At 43.5% G+C, this 14111-nt stretch overlaps 1 protein-coding gene and 1 long non-coding RNA gene across 3 annotated transcripts in view; one reads left to right on the plus strand and one right to left on the minus strand.

Annotated features, from left to right (window-relative positions):
• LOC142856242 (uncharacterized) overlaps positions 1-1337 on the minus strand; it is a 51256-nt gene extending 49919 nt beyond the window's left edge. The window contains exons 1-2 of the long non-coding RNA XR_012911609.1: positions 1300-1337; positions 960-1163 (exon numbers count right to left, since the gene is read on the minus strand). This is a non-coding gene — a long non-coding RNA (uncharacterized LOC142856242). The remainder of the gene's footprint in view (positions 1-959; positions 1164-1299) is intronic.
• Adamts9 (ADAM metallopeptidase with thrombospondin type 1 motif 9) overlaps positions 1-14111 on the plus strand; it is a 163403-nt gene that overhangs the window by 106200 nt on the left and 43092 nt on the right. Inside the window, exons 29-30 of one of the 2 annotated variants that reach the window (XM_075983443.1) lie at positions 5325-5492; positions 12120-12293. In XM_075983443.1, coding sequence (XP_075839558.1) covers positions 5325-5492; positions 12120-12293 — 342 coding nt within the window. The remainder of the gene's footprint in view (positions 1-5324; positions 5493-12119; positions 12294-14111) is intronic. The other variant, XM_075983444.1, reaches the window with a different exon arrangement.

Consider the following 14111-nt stretch of genomic DNA (forward strand, 5'->3'; position numbering starts at 1 on the left):
TGAATATAATATGTCACTTATGGTGCTATTCTATGATGGCTATAGCTTTTCTGTGTTCATTCATTTTATAAATATGTTCTGAGTGGCTATAGGGCACAGAGAAATAAATTTAAAATGTGTGAACCGTAGCTACTTTCTACCGTCTTTTCCCATATTCCACATGGTTCTCTAGGCCTGTTGCTCATCAGACTTCGAAACTGTGACCTCAGCTCTGAAGCCTTGTATTTGCGTTGTTTCTATGGTGGAACAGCAGTTCTAGGCAGTTGTCCTTCTGCCTTCCCCAGTGCTGTGACCCTGGGGCACTGTTCACTTCATTTGTTGCTGTATTGGCAATGGCAGGCCTGAGCCTTGCCCCTGTCATTGCATCCTGTCTGGTGGAATACCTTGTGGGTGACATTTAATTTTGTTTTGCTAAAGGCAAAATGAAGCTAGAATCAAAACCTTCTTGTTATGACCAGTAATTTTAATGTAATAGTTTATGTATTATTTTCAAATTCTGTAGGATCAGAAAAAGCAAGTGATAAATACAGTGTGTAACTAGAACTCTATCCACCTGCCTCAGAATGGTGTTAGCCATCTGACTGCCAGCATCACTTAGGCTAATCTCACTCTGCTGCTAACAGGCCCCAGTACGTGACATTCTCTTGGCCTTCCAACCCTTGTTATTTTCTACCTGAAATTAGTCAATCCTGGGCTTAGAAATACATACGAGTTGGTCAGGCTCCCTCACTATACATTTCACATCAACACCACCTCATCAGTCAAGATTGCAAATCAACAGCGCGGACACTGAGCAAGGGCTGTCGTCCTGGACCACTCACTAACCCTCATCCTTCAGACATCTGGTACAGTTAGTTCCTCCAGTCCTGACCTACATACAGCCTCCCAGACCTGAAACCTTCAAGCTCCACCCACACATTTTCCCTAAGTACACCTGACCCCCACCCTCTTCTTCTTACCTCCACATCCCCCTCTTCTTCCTCCTGGGTTCTTTGTGATGAACTTGCCAAGTCCATGCAGAACTCCATCGTCATGGCTATGTCCGCATCCTCAGCAAAGGTACAGCCCGGAGAATTCCTTCTCTTTTGGCGTTCAGCCCTTCTCAATCAGGCGCGTGCACCAGGGTTGTGTTCAGACTTCTTGATGATTAAGGAACCGTGACCCTTAGCACAAGTGAAAAGACGAACACAAGGATCCCCCTAAGACCAGGGCTAGTGCACCAGACCCACATCCATCCTCATAGACAGAGCTACTTCTCTAGAGAGCTTAAGCCTCAGGAAGAAACCAAGAACACACTACCTTCATCTTGAGTTTTATTCCCCCCAGTGGAGCTGAAATGCAAGGATTTCAAATTTTGGACCTTAGTGAGTACGAGGTGTCAGCACGTCCGAACACTGCCCAGCCCGGATCATGCCCTTTTTTGAATGGCCTCATGGAAACAAGCTTGCAATGCCAGGCATTCAGCTGGCTGACCTTGGTGCTTCTGAGTACCAAGCAGTGGTTACGCTGTTCAAGAATCTTGCTCAAATTTGGAGGGGGGAAGGGAAAGAATCAATCTCTTAAATAGTTGAGTCATTTTCCAAGAGGAAAAAAAAAGTCGGTATTACTGGCACACTCAGAGGATATTTCAGCTGCAAAATGTAAGGAATTAAATGTTCCCAGGAGCAAGAACTTTCAGATATGTAGCCAATAAATAACAAATTCTAGATGACGTACTAAATATAACGGCCATGTCTTGGTGACGCAGGTTGATGTAAATGTCATCTTTGCCTGGGGGAAGACTGGGAATGATCCGATGGAATTTTCCCCTGGAATGCCAGAGCTAGAACCTGTATTTAGTTGACTCTTACAGTGGGGGCTCCTTTATGAAGTCATAATAGACCCATTAATAAGCTTGTTAGGTTTGAGTATTTCTATGAACAGCTGCTTTTCTTCCTTGGTAATTTAGTAAACCTTAAATGGAGAGCGTTTGCTGTCAGTTGACACCTTGAGGGTTTCCTAATCACTTTGAGATCTTAATAATTCCGGGCAAATAACATATGTGGTGAATCATGCCTAAGTCTTGCATTCTTCTTTCCTCTTGCCATTTGCATTCAAGTCCCCTCCAAAGAAAATGCACATAAAAATGGGCAGAGAGCAGCTAATCTATGTATCGAAGGCATTAGACTTGGATCGTTCATCACTGGCTCGTTGGCAATAGACGCTAGTGGATTGGTGGCCTGCCTCGAATTAGTTATTGACAGCAAGACTCTTGATCACTTATTTTTTTCATAGCACTGTTATTTTTTTCCCATCAGAAATATATTTACTTGTACTGGAACAGCATTGTGACACTGTATCCAAAGCATTGTGCTTGTACTGTTGTGCAAATACCACTTGATTTGGCTCTGGGAACAGTACCTATCTCTTTTATTGAACTGTGTTGGGAAGTTGGGATGGCTAACCTGTACAAGTCTTAGGGCTAATAGCATCTTAGGGCAGTGGCTGAATGTGAGAACATCAAGTCTTTTCTAATTCTGACTCTGGAGATCATTGCCTACTTTTAGACTGTGTCTGCTAATGACGCTGGCACTTTATTAACGGCCTCATGATTCCCTTTTCCTACTTCCCATGGAGGACTGGCTTCTTTGGACAGCTTGCATACTGAAAGGACTATTCCTCAGGATATATTTGTTCTACATTCACTGTCTATTTGATGAGCCAAAAAAAAAAAAAAAAAGAAAGAAAAAACCTAGTTTTTTACTCTAATCAAGCATTGTTCCCTGTGCTTTCTCTTAGACCCGCTTCCTACAGGTAAAACCCTCTCGCCTCTTAGTGCTTTGCTCCAGTGTGTACCATCTCTTAAAGCAGTAGCAAATGTTGTCACCATCGGTTCAGCTGCCCAAACCAGAAATCTGAATGTCACATTTGCCCTTTTCCCTACAACTGACCCATAAGGTACCTTCTTTCTACTTAAAAAAAGAAAATGCAGCCTTAACCTACCATGTTTCTCCACCCAAGCCTTTCGTACACTTCTCCAAGCTGCCGCCACCTCTCACTAGCACAAATAGGCTGACTTCCTTCATGGTGGAAATGAGGGCACCCTGTCTTCACATCTAGTACTTGACGCGGTAATCAACGGAGAAGTTTTGAAATAAAAATTAGATAATTCCTTCCCCTGAATTAAGGCTCCTCAGAGATTTCCCATCACGGGCCGAATATAATTCAATCTCATTTTTATGACCCAGCAGCTCGGCTGGTGTAGCCCAGTGGAAGACCACAGGGAGCCTTCCTCTAATCACTCGAGCTTATGTGTTTCTTAGAAGTCAGTTCATGAATATTCATATACAGTACCTACATTTGTCATCTCTCAATCAACGTTAATTTCTAGTACTTGTCTATGAGCTCCCTGAGGTCAAGGACTATGTCAATTTTGTTCTCCTGGTATCTCCAGTGTGTTCTATAATTTCTAACACATGGTATATACAAAATAGATGTTTTGTTCACTAAGCAAATGAACTTATCCCAAATTGTAATTATGACCCCATCTTTTCTTGTTGAAGTAACCCTTTAAAAATTATGGACTGGTGACTTACAATAGGCAGTATCCTTGTGCAAGTCTTTAGCCATTCTCTGAGACTGAAGTCCTAAGAACCTTGTCACAGAAGCCTTTGTAAAGAATCCTCAGTATTCTACATGAATCCAAACTCTGTAGGTTAACTGTCACAGGCTTTGTTTGGATACAGACCTTCAGCTCGCTCTTTCCAAATTGTAAAATATGACAATTTCCAAAATAGGTACTCCAAATCATATATTCATGAATATTTCACATCTTAAAGTAAGAAGTTAAAGCCAAATGTGTTAATATACATATTTTAAATTTCTCTGCCAGTTCAACTGAAACTCTTATAATGGTTTGTTTTTAACAGAAAAACATGTTTGACACATGTATGAATGCTATAACTTTGAGGATGTCTGGTAATAATGATAAAATTAGTATTAGGCTCCTTGTTTGACATGGAGTTGTTAGTCTATTAGGGCATCAAAGGGCACTCTGGTAACTTAAGCCAAAAAATAACAAAGTTATTGGGGGAAATAAGAAACATGAAGTCAAGAAAAATCTAATGGGAAGTCTGTTTTCATTGAGACTTTACATTTTAGTCTTCTTTCTTAAATTTACCCCCCTCTAGAAAACAAGGGGAGTAATTTAGGTAAATTTATATTGGGAAATAAATTGTCTTTAAAGACCTGAGCCACCAGTTTAGGGTGGCTGTAGTAAGGACTTTGTAATTGCTAATGAGGCCTTGGATGTTGAGTCTCAGTGCATCCATTGGGGCCAGCCTCTTGCCTGTTCTACGCGAAGCTGTCACATCAGATTCTTGTCCAGACTCCGTGGGCACTTTGATTCCTAAACCTTTCTGAGAAACCTAATCTGAAATCAAAGTCAAGTTTCTTAGATGTGGTCAGACAAGGTCACATTTAAAACAGCTGAGTGAACCCAGAGATCAAAGTTGAAAGGTAATGCCTCCCTCCTGAAGTTGGCACCGACTTACCCACCAGTGAACCTTTCAGGGTTTTTTTTTTTTTCCTGCCTTTTTCACCTCTTTCCAAAGGGCTGGGGAAATGAGAGTTTTTTTCCCTTAAAGAAATAGCTGTAGGGTTTCCTTAAATTCGATCTTTAAAAAATTGAACACGGTCATGTTGGAAATGCACTTTATACCAACCAGTGAATCAGGAGACATCTTACCGAAAGTGTGTTTTAGTGTTCTGTAGTGGGATTTCCCTCAGGAAAAAAAATCAGTGAATCAGGAGACATCTTACCGAAAGTGTGTTTTAGTGTTCTGTAGGTGGGATTTCCCTCAGGAAAAAAAATCAGTGAATCAGGAGACATCTTACCGAAAGTGTGTTTTAGTGTTCTGTAGGTGGGATTTCCCTCAGGAAAAAAAATCAGTGAATCAGGAGACATCTTACCGAAAGTGTGTTTTAGTGTTCTGTAGGTGGGATTTCCCTCAGGAAAAAAAAGAGACCATAGTAATTTCAGATCATGAGGTTTTCAGGTTAAATTGTTACTATCCTCCCATACCACCATGTTCACCAACATGCCACACAGGGCTGTTGCTACTGTCATGCATAGGGCTTTTTGGTTTTTTTCCCCGTTGCTATCTTTCTTCCCTGTAAGGCTTTGAATTATTCTCCAGATAACTCTGGAAAGAAGGAGGTAATGATAACTCTCATAGACATGATCTTATCGTCACATAACACTTTTGGGGCTTTTTTTTTTAAAAAAAATCAAAGTCACTGTGATTAAAAAACAACAACAACCTTGCCATTGCTTTATATTGCAGTGTTCTGTCTCTTGTGGTCGAGGGCATAAACAACGAAATGTTTACTGCTTGGCAAAAGATGGAAGCCATTTAGAGAGTGATTACTGTAAGCACCTTACTAAGCCACATGGGCACAGAAGGTGCCGAGGAGGACGGTGCCCCAGATGGAAGGCTGGCGCATGGAGTCAGGTGAGCAACGCTTCTCCTCTACCCAAACGCTCCCTTCTGTTCAGCCCCATGCCTGACACCAGCACGTTCTCTTACGTTTTTTTCTGTGTTGTTCTCATCTTACAAACCAGGAAGAATCTTCACCTGGGCAGCCTGGGTGGCCTTGGACAAGTGACCTCAGTCAGCAGAGCTTTGGCTGTCCCTGAGTGGTGCGGTTGGGAGGCTGAATCTCACACAGTGATAGACGGCAGGTGCTGTAAGGCAGACTAGTCCTTCGGTATCTGGCTGGTGGCCACGTAGAAAAAGCCCAGCGTAGGTTGCACTTAGGTGAACTGTTGTCACCTGACCGGAACTGAGGCTCAGTTTACCTTGGAGATTCTCAAAGTACTTTCTTATGACTGTCCTGGCTTACCTCTCAGAAAGAGCCTATGGCAGGGAGGGCGTAGTTGGAATTACTATTTCAGGGGCTATCCATCTATCGCAGGGAAGGCAAGGCAGCTGGCAGAGCGCAGTCTGTGAGTCAGTGTTGGGCAGGGACACAGCTTTTCACATCTTGGCTGCCAGAAAGCAGAGAGACAGAGCTAAAAGTGGGACCGATCTGTAACCTTCAAAGGCAACTCCAATGACCTATCTCTCCAGTAGTTACACTTCCCATCCCAAAGGTACCACAACCTCACAAAACAGCACCACTGTTTGTGAAGTAAGATGACCCTGTGGGACAATTCACACAAACCAGAGCAGCGTCAATATAAAATACTAGCCAATATCTCTCTGCCTGTTTGCTTCTTTACAACTGAGACTGATGACATAAAGGGAGAGTGTTGTATCACTTTGTAGCTGTGTAACATTGGGTGGTTTGTTTGACCTTCCCTGGGCCTATTTCGTGTGGTCCTTAAGAGGGTTTTAGCTCTGGCTCTCTGCTTCCTGACCTGCCAATGATCTGCAACCAAGAGCTTTGCTCAGGGGGGCCTTAATACAGTAGACTTTCAAGAGCGATATTTTGTTTGGATGAGAGTGATATATGTAGGCTTTAGAAGGGGAAGAGAAGAGGAACCCAGGGCATCAATTACAGTCTCTTGTTGAACCTGCAAAAGCAACTTTAAATGCTTGGCGAATTGAAGTCTCTTGTACATACTCATTTGAATAGGTCTCACAACCCCCACTGCTTGTATGCTTTCTCATCATGGTTTAAGGTACTTTCTTGAAAATAACAAGATTCGATTTCTTTGAAAACATTCTGTGCTTATTGCTCAGCCTTCTCTCTGGAGATCAGATTCAGCAGGCGCTCTCCAGTTGTCTCCTTCTCTGATGCCATGGTGACTCATGCCAATGACTCCTAGGGATCAGTAGAAACTAGGCTCAAGGTGGGTGGCCTCGGGAAGAATTCCTCCAGCTTTGGATGCAGCCCTATTAAACGCAGGAAGAGCTGAGGGTTTTCCACTTTAATGTTCTAGTGGGAATCCCTCTAGAAACCTGGATGTTCCTTGAATGTCCTTTCAGTGACATCATTGCTCTCTATACTCGTGTTCCACTTTACAAAAGAATCAGCGTAGCGCATCGTTCCCCAGCACAGTTGCCTTGTCCTTCTCGAGGCTTGTGTCATAAAGAAACATCTGGGTTTTGCTTGTTGGCTTTAATTTGGCAATCAAAGAATCGGTGCTCTGTCTTCCTCTGGCTTCTGTCGGGGATCATTCTTGTCCTCCCGCCTAATGGTTTCTAAGTGGCCATTATCATCTTCTGACTTGCAGCCCTTTTGTTTTTGGAGCTATTCAGTCCCTGCGAAGCCCGCAGCTAACATTCTTTAAGATGCCACACTAATTAGGTTGTCCTCTTGTAGGCTTTCATGCTCTGTTACTCTTCATTCTATTCCTTGGCCTTTTCTTATCTACTTATCTAATGCATTTTCCCCAGAATATTAAGCTCAGGGCATGTCAGCGCCCTGCGTCTTAAAGGCTAATTTATTCACTAAAGCGATGAATGAAAGAATCTTTGGCTCTTTATTGGTAAACACAGACTGAGTTTTACTACAATATCCAGGAGAAGCCTAAAATTGGTTATAAAGCTAGGATGGTTAGGCCTAAAGACTTTTTTGTTTGTTTGTTTAGCAGACATAGATTAAAAAGTATTATCAAAATGCCTCCCTAGAAAGAAACACAGCCACCTGTTCAAGACAATCACTCAGAATTCATTTGTAGGGGTAAATCATAAGAAGAGGAAAGACCTGAACATCACTAGAGCCACTGATTGATGGAGAAAGATGATCTGCATGATCGCTAATTATCCCGTGGTAAACAAGACTATTCCTAAAGCAACGATATTAGCAAAAGTAATGAGCGCTCACTTACTACAGTACTTAAATTTTATATCTGGCCTCTCTGTTTTCTGCTAATAGCTATACTCCAGTCATCTTGTCTTCAAGGTCTGAAGAATAATTAGAACAGTTTTTCATTATGTCAAAATGTCTGATGATGAGACACACTGAAAGTTGGCACAGGACACTACCATACTTAATAATCCTTCCACAAGTGCAGTGTTTTGAGATGGAAAGTGGTGGTTTCATTTCTGGATCCTTCGAAATCTGGAAGCTGTAAAGAACGTTTACTTTAAAAAAAGATCCTCGCTAAAGTCTTAAAGGATTTCTTTTTCCCTCAAACATTCATGTCTAATTTGTTTGGATGATCTTGACCAAGAGCTAAGGGATGCTGATGAAATTTTAAGACAGAAATTGCCGTTGGGTTCTTGAGTCAGCCTATGCTGTGAAGGCTTGGTGCTCTCCTGGGACCAAAGCCTTGCAGAGAAGAGTTTGCCAGGATTATGCCAATCCTCTAGGAAGCCCTCTCCCCATCTCTAAAATGATGGGGAAAGACATATTAGATTGAAAGTAATACTTCCTTCATTCATCAGTCCAGTTCATTCATCATCACTCCCGAGCCACCAGCCTTTTTCTCAGCTTAACACCTTTGGGGTCAGGAGGGGCCTTACAAACCGTGGTGGTTTGATTTACTTCCTTACCGACCTAATACAGAACAGAATGCTATAAAGCCATGGTGCCTTGGAGTCATAGGAATTAATTTTCAAGTGATCTCTGTCTGCAAATGTAGAAATGAAGCTGGCAGTTTGCCCTGAGAGTCAGCCGCCATTCTTGAGGTTGACTTTTCCTGTAGTGAGAAGGAAGGCAGCCTGATTGTGGTGCTGGCTGCGGGAGCATCTCCCGCGGTCTCTGGAAATGGTGGTAACTATGCAGCTGAGGAATTAAGGAAATGACCCTATGGTGGTGGTGAGAAAGCGTTGCTTTAGCACTTTCTGTTCTCTTGGTTCTTAGGGGTTTTAGTTTAGCCATGAGCCTTGATGGTGCACCACTGCCTGGGTGTGAGCTTCCTGCCCAGCTTTCTCTGGTCTAGCGCTGTGTCTAGCCGTCATGGCGGCACTGGGTTTTAAAATTAGGATCCCAGTTCTAATCCACAGCGCATTGCCACATTGCCTTGCCAAATTTGGTTTTGATTCGAATTCTTTTTTTTTTCTTCTCCTTCAGCTAAGGTAATTGTCTCTGTTCTTCATTTTATTTATTTGTGGAATATCTATTGAAAAGGCTTATTAGGAAATAAAAATTATTTTATAAAAGATGCTTAGTATGCTGCTGGTGACCCAACAAGAGGTAATTCTGTACCACATGAGACAATTAGCAATGTCTGGAGATAAAGGAAAAACGTGCCCAAGCGTCTACAGCACTCAGAGCATCCCTGCAAACAAAGAAGCGCATTGCTGAGACCCTTATATAGAATTCAGCCTATGGGATGCACTTGGTGAAAGACTAGTGGCTGATGTTATTATTTATGAAAGTTGATTTATATACCCATTTTCAAGTTAGTTCCCGCCTTAAAATAAATGGTATCGTTGTAATAGTAGGAGAGATTGTGTGTGTGGGGGGGGGGGTATCCTTTCTAGTTTTTCAAGAATCTGTTGATTCCCCAAACATGAGGAATTTCACAGAACTTTTTTGTTTGTTTGTTTGTTTGCTTTGTTCTTTAAATCTACATTAGTGTCAAGTTCTGCTTAAGCCAGTGAGTTCTGCAGTCTGGCTTCGCACAGCAGGGAACTCAAAGAGATGGGGCCTGGCTCCCAGCTCAGCAGTCTGCCATGAAAACATCTCCTTTGACACCCTTTCAAACAGCCTGGCCTGCCAGGATGATGGGAGGGGTACATCGTAAGGGCGCGCAGATGTCCTCTGCCTTGGAACTAAAAAGTTCACTGAGCCTCACCAGATCAGGACCGTGCTGGGGACATTCTACTGTTGGGTTTTTCCTCAGGGATTCTGCACAAATCTCTCAGAATTTATCAAAAAAGCAGCTGTCTCTATACATAAATTGTTGTCTCTCATGGACCAGCGCAGGAGAATGAAACGTGCTTGTAGCAGATATGACAATTGCATTATCTAGAAAGGCGGGGTTTGCTCTGTACTCTTCATTGAAGGCATGGTGATAGTTTTTAATTAATAAAAGGTCATTTCAAAGTTGCCTTCAATTTTATGATAATCAGAAGCCAGAACAACATACTATATGATAAAAAAATTTCCTGCGCCCCATTAGTCTTACGCAGAATTATGAAACATTGTAAGAAATGATTATTAAAACCATAGCTACTGGTGACTCTTAGTACCTTCCCTTCGCCACACTTTGGGGTTTGGTGGCCTGGGGAAATAGCTCAGCAGGAAAACACATGCTCTGCCAGCATGGGTTTAGATTCCTGGCACCCAGGTCAGAAACTGAGTGCACACCCTTGTAGTCCCATTGCAAGGGAGGCAGAGCTAAAAAGGTCTCTGGTGCTCGTTGGCCATCCAGTGTAAGCTGTGAGCTCTGTGTCCAGGGAAAGACCCTTCCTCAATAAACAGGGTGGAGAACTTCTGGAGACCATACCCTACACTGACTAGGGGGCACCATACACATGCCCGCAGACAACAAAGGAGTTTTCATTTATTCAACAGCCACATCAGTGCTTGATGCTCTAAAGCTCTTTCCCATCTTCTCTGTTGTGAAAACTTGATGTGACCTTTCAACTTCCATCAGCTTTGTATCAAAGTCCAGTGTGCTTACATGATTATCCTCTTTATATTTCTGGTTGCACATTGTTCTAGATGTGTACTCTTGGATTTAAGAGTCCAGATTCGACTATCCAGAACTCTTTGGCTGTCGTCGATGACATTTGAATGTTTCTGTCACTTACTGGGTAACTCTGCTCCCAGTCTTTTCCGGTACCGCCAGCGTGAAGCATTACTCACGTAGACCCTGTGAACATTAAGTGGCTCTTGTCTGGGGACAAAGCCATTTGTGGCATTTAAGAGTCCTTGCCTTCTCCCAGAACATAATGACTTTAAAGTCTGGTTTCTTGTGGGTCACAAGCTCATTCAATTCAATTAATCCAATTAAACCCAAACAATAGCAGCAATGTTGGGACGAAGCATTGTCTTCGGCTCGCTTTGATGTGAGCTACGCCCCAGCATAGATTTTTCTGAAACAATGGGATTTCGCAAGCTGCCTTCTAAGTAAAGCTTAAGCTGCAGAAGCATCCACTTGGGTGTACATCTTGACAGAATTTCCATCATTTGCAGGGCACCTTGAATTTTCCTACCAGTAAATCAGACAAGCGTGCAATCGCAGTAAGGAGCCTGGTTCTGTTCTAAGAAAAGATTTCCTCTTGGCTCTAAGGCATGAATGTCTGATAACTTTGTTTTCTCAGCACCAGGCAAATTAATAGAGATTGAGTTATACCCCCCAAAATTGCTAATAACCTGTAATAACTAAGTGCATTATTATGCAGTTCTTTCTAATCAAAGGTTGCCTTTGGTTTCTGACCGCCAAAACTGTAATAAAGACAATAATTCTTGGCTTGCCCATAAGTGAGATTATGCAACCAGCAATGAGGAAACCATTAAAAAATTAATTTAGGAGAAAGTTAATTCATGTTTTGCAACTTGGTCAACAAAATGTTTCATCATGATTAATGGGAATTTTTCAAGGACTGAAAACATTAAGCCTGAGGAAATTATTTTTCCTTATTAGCTTTTATTCTTCATCTGTTCATTTGAGATTATAAGTAGGCAGAGATTCTTAAGAGAAGTCCACGATTTAAACAAACAAACAACAAGCAAAGCAATGTTCTGTCTCCAGAAATAGAAACTAGAAAAAAACCTAAAGGGGCGGGAGAGTATCATTCTACTTGTACGGCTTTAATCATCAATGGTTGGTTCTCTGCGGCTTCGACTCTAGAACTGTCTCTCTGTTTTCACAAGCCATACACCTTCCAGGCAATGGAAGTCATGCACGGTTTTTTTGTTTGTTTGTTTGTTTGTTTGTTTCAATGTGGTAGCGTTACTTCTGGGCTGTGCCATTTCCCCGCGGTCTCTCTATCCTCTGTCATCCACTGAGCGCTTTGGTTCATCCCCACTTGGGGCTCCTGCTCCCGCTCCAGCATTGCCAGTGAGTTTCCAGCTTTTAGACATGACCTTGGTGTCCCCCTCCTTGGGAATGAGAAAGCATTTTGACTGCTGTGAAAATCATTGGATTAAGAAAGCATTGCCCTCCTCTGCAACCCACCCCTTCCCGCCCTCCAGCAAGAGCCCAAGTGCCTACTTACCGTCCTGTGTCTTCTCAGTGCTCTGTGTCCTGTGGCCAAGGCGTGCAGCAGAGGCATGTGGACTGTCAGATCGGGACACACAAAACAGCCAGAGAGAGTGAGTGCAGCCCATACACCAGACCCGAGTCGGAGCGTGTCTGCCAAGCCTCGCCATGTCCTCTCTACACTTGGAGGGCAGAGCAATGGCAAGAAGTAAGTAGAGCCACGAAGTAAGTGCGCACCTGCCTGCCTGTCGCTCCGCCCCCTTGTCAGAATCCTATCCGCACCCTATGGAGGCAGCAAAGCCATTGAGCACAGTGGCATTGCTGGCTCCTTCCCAACAAGTCCTCTGTCAGTCTCTAGGCAATTCCTGTGTATGTCTCCCTGTTTTCTTGAAGGTTCCAGAGCTGTCTTCACTGAAAGGGTGTGTGTGTGTGTGTGTGTGTGTGTGTGTGTGTGTGTGTGTGTGTGTGTTGGGGGAGTGGAGCTTTAACTTGCCTTTGGCCAAGAGTATAAACGTAGGGACAATCTTCACAGGAGAGGAGATGGGAGGAATATTTTAATACGTCAGTTTGGATTTGGTTGTTCTGTGTTAATTTAAATAACCATAAACTGCAAGTCCCAGCCCTTGGGGTAAAACCTAGGCTTTGTTTTCCTCCTTTCTGTGGCACAGACTGTCAGGGAGCACAGATGAGCGCTCATGAGAAACACTCACTAATTAGTGTAGGATTTCCAACAGTTTCAACAATAAGTGACGTCCAAAGAACTGTCGAGTTAATGCAAGAAGAGGCCAGGCTTATTGGTCCTTTACTCCACAAGTTAATGCTTGACTAAAATAGACGCTCAAGTATCCATTGCTGGAAAGTCTAGTGGCTGGGAGGTGGGGGCAGGGGGAGAGGAGGTGTAAGACATTATAAGAAGGCAACCCCAGTTTGCAGAACAGAATGCTAGACTGTAGTAAGAGGGGAACAGAACTGGGAAGTAAACGTAGACCTGCTAACATTGGAATGAAATAAAACATGCACCCTGCGTAAGCGGGGAGATGAAGGACTCCCCTGCTCTGAGAGTTGGCTCTCAACTCAAGGCAGTGTGGTTGGGAGGTCATCGGCCTGCACTTGGCACTGCACTGGGAGCTTCTGTCCATCATCTCGCTGTATCTCCTGAACAGCTGGATGAGGTGAGACTTGGCATCATCCCTTTCGTCAGGTGGTAAAACTAAGGCTCAGACAGACTTTGCCGCGGGTCCCAGGGTCCCACATCTAGCACCTGGAGGCAGTCACACATGATGCTGTTTGTTCTCTTCAGTCTTCGGGATTTTCCCACTGTAGTCTGCTCCCCTGGGATCAGTGTCCCAGCCCTGCCCTTCCCCGTGGTGAATCCATTCCTTACCGCAGTGATTCTTTAGGAATTCCTCCTTCTCCACCGGCCTAGTCTAGGTTTTTCATTTCCCTTCTGGATTTTTCTTGGCTTCTGTCAGATAGTATCAGGGAGAATACCTAAAGCAGTTAAATTTCAGATCATCTGAACTGGAGCCAGATACGTTATCTATCAGGAACTCGGATGCTAAGAATAATATCAGTGTGGTCCCTATCTCAGCTCTGCCATCAATGGCCCCATGACTCAGAACAAGCATCCTTCTATCTCTGAGCCTTGGCTTGCCTCCCGGAGAATGGGAATGGTAGAGTTTGTAGAGCTGTTTTGAGGAACTGGGAAAGGCCACTTATCTGTGCTCAGCTGCAGTCCTGGGACTGGCGGTGTCAGGTAGAGAAGAGGTTACCTCACCTCCCTGATAAAACTTGCCACTGTCTTTGGAATTCTTACCTAGGAACTATCCCTGCCCATTTTCTCCTCCTCATTCCTCACACTGAACTCTATCCTGTGTCCCTGTTCCAAAGATCAGGAAGTGAGAAAGGGTTCCCGGGTGAATCTAAGCTTACCCTGTAGCCAGCGTGCTAGAGTCCAAGAGCCAACCACGGAGAGAATAAACGTTCCCAATTCCTTCTGATTCCCTTAGGGTAGAAAACTACACAA

The sequence above is a fragment of the Microtus pennsylvanicus genome, chromosome 8 (assembly GCF_037038515.1).
Source record: "Microtus pennsylvanicus isolate mMicPen1 chromosome 8, mMicPen1.hap1, whole genome shotgun sequence".
NCBI lineage: Eukaryota > Metazoa > Chordata > Mammalia > Rodentia > Cricetidae > Microtus > Microtus pennsylvanicus.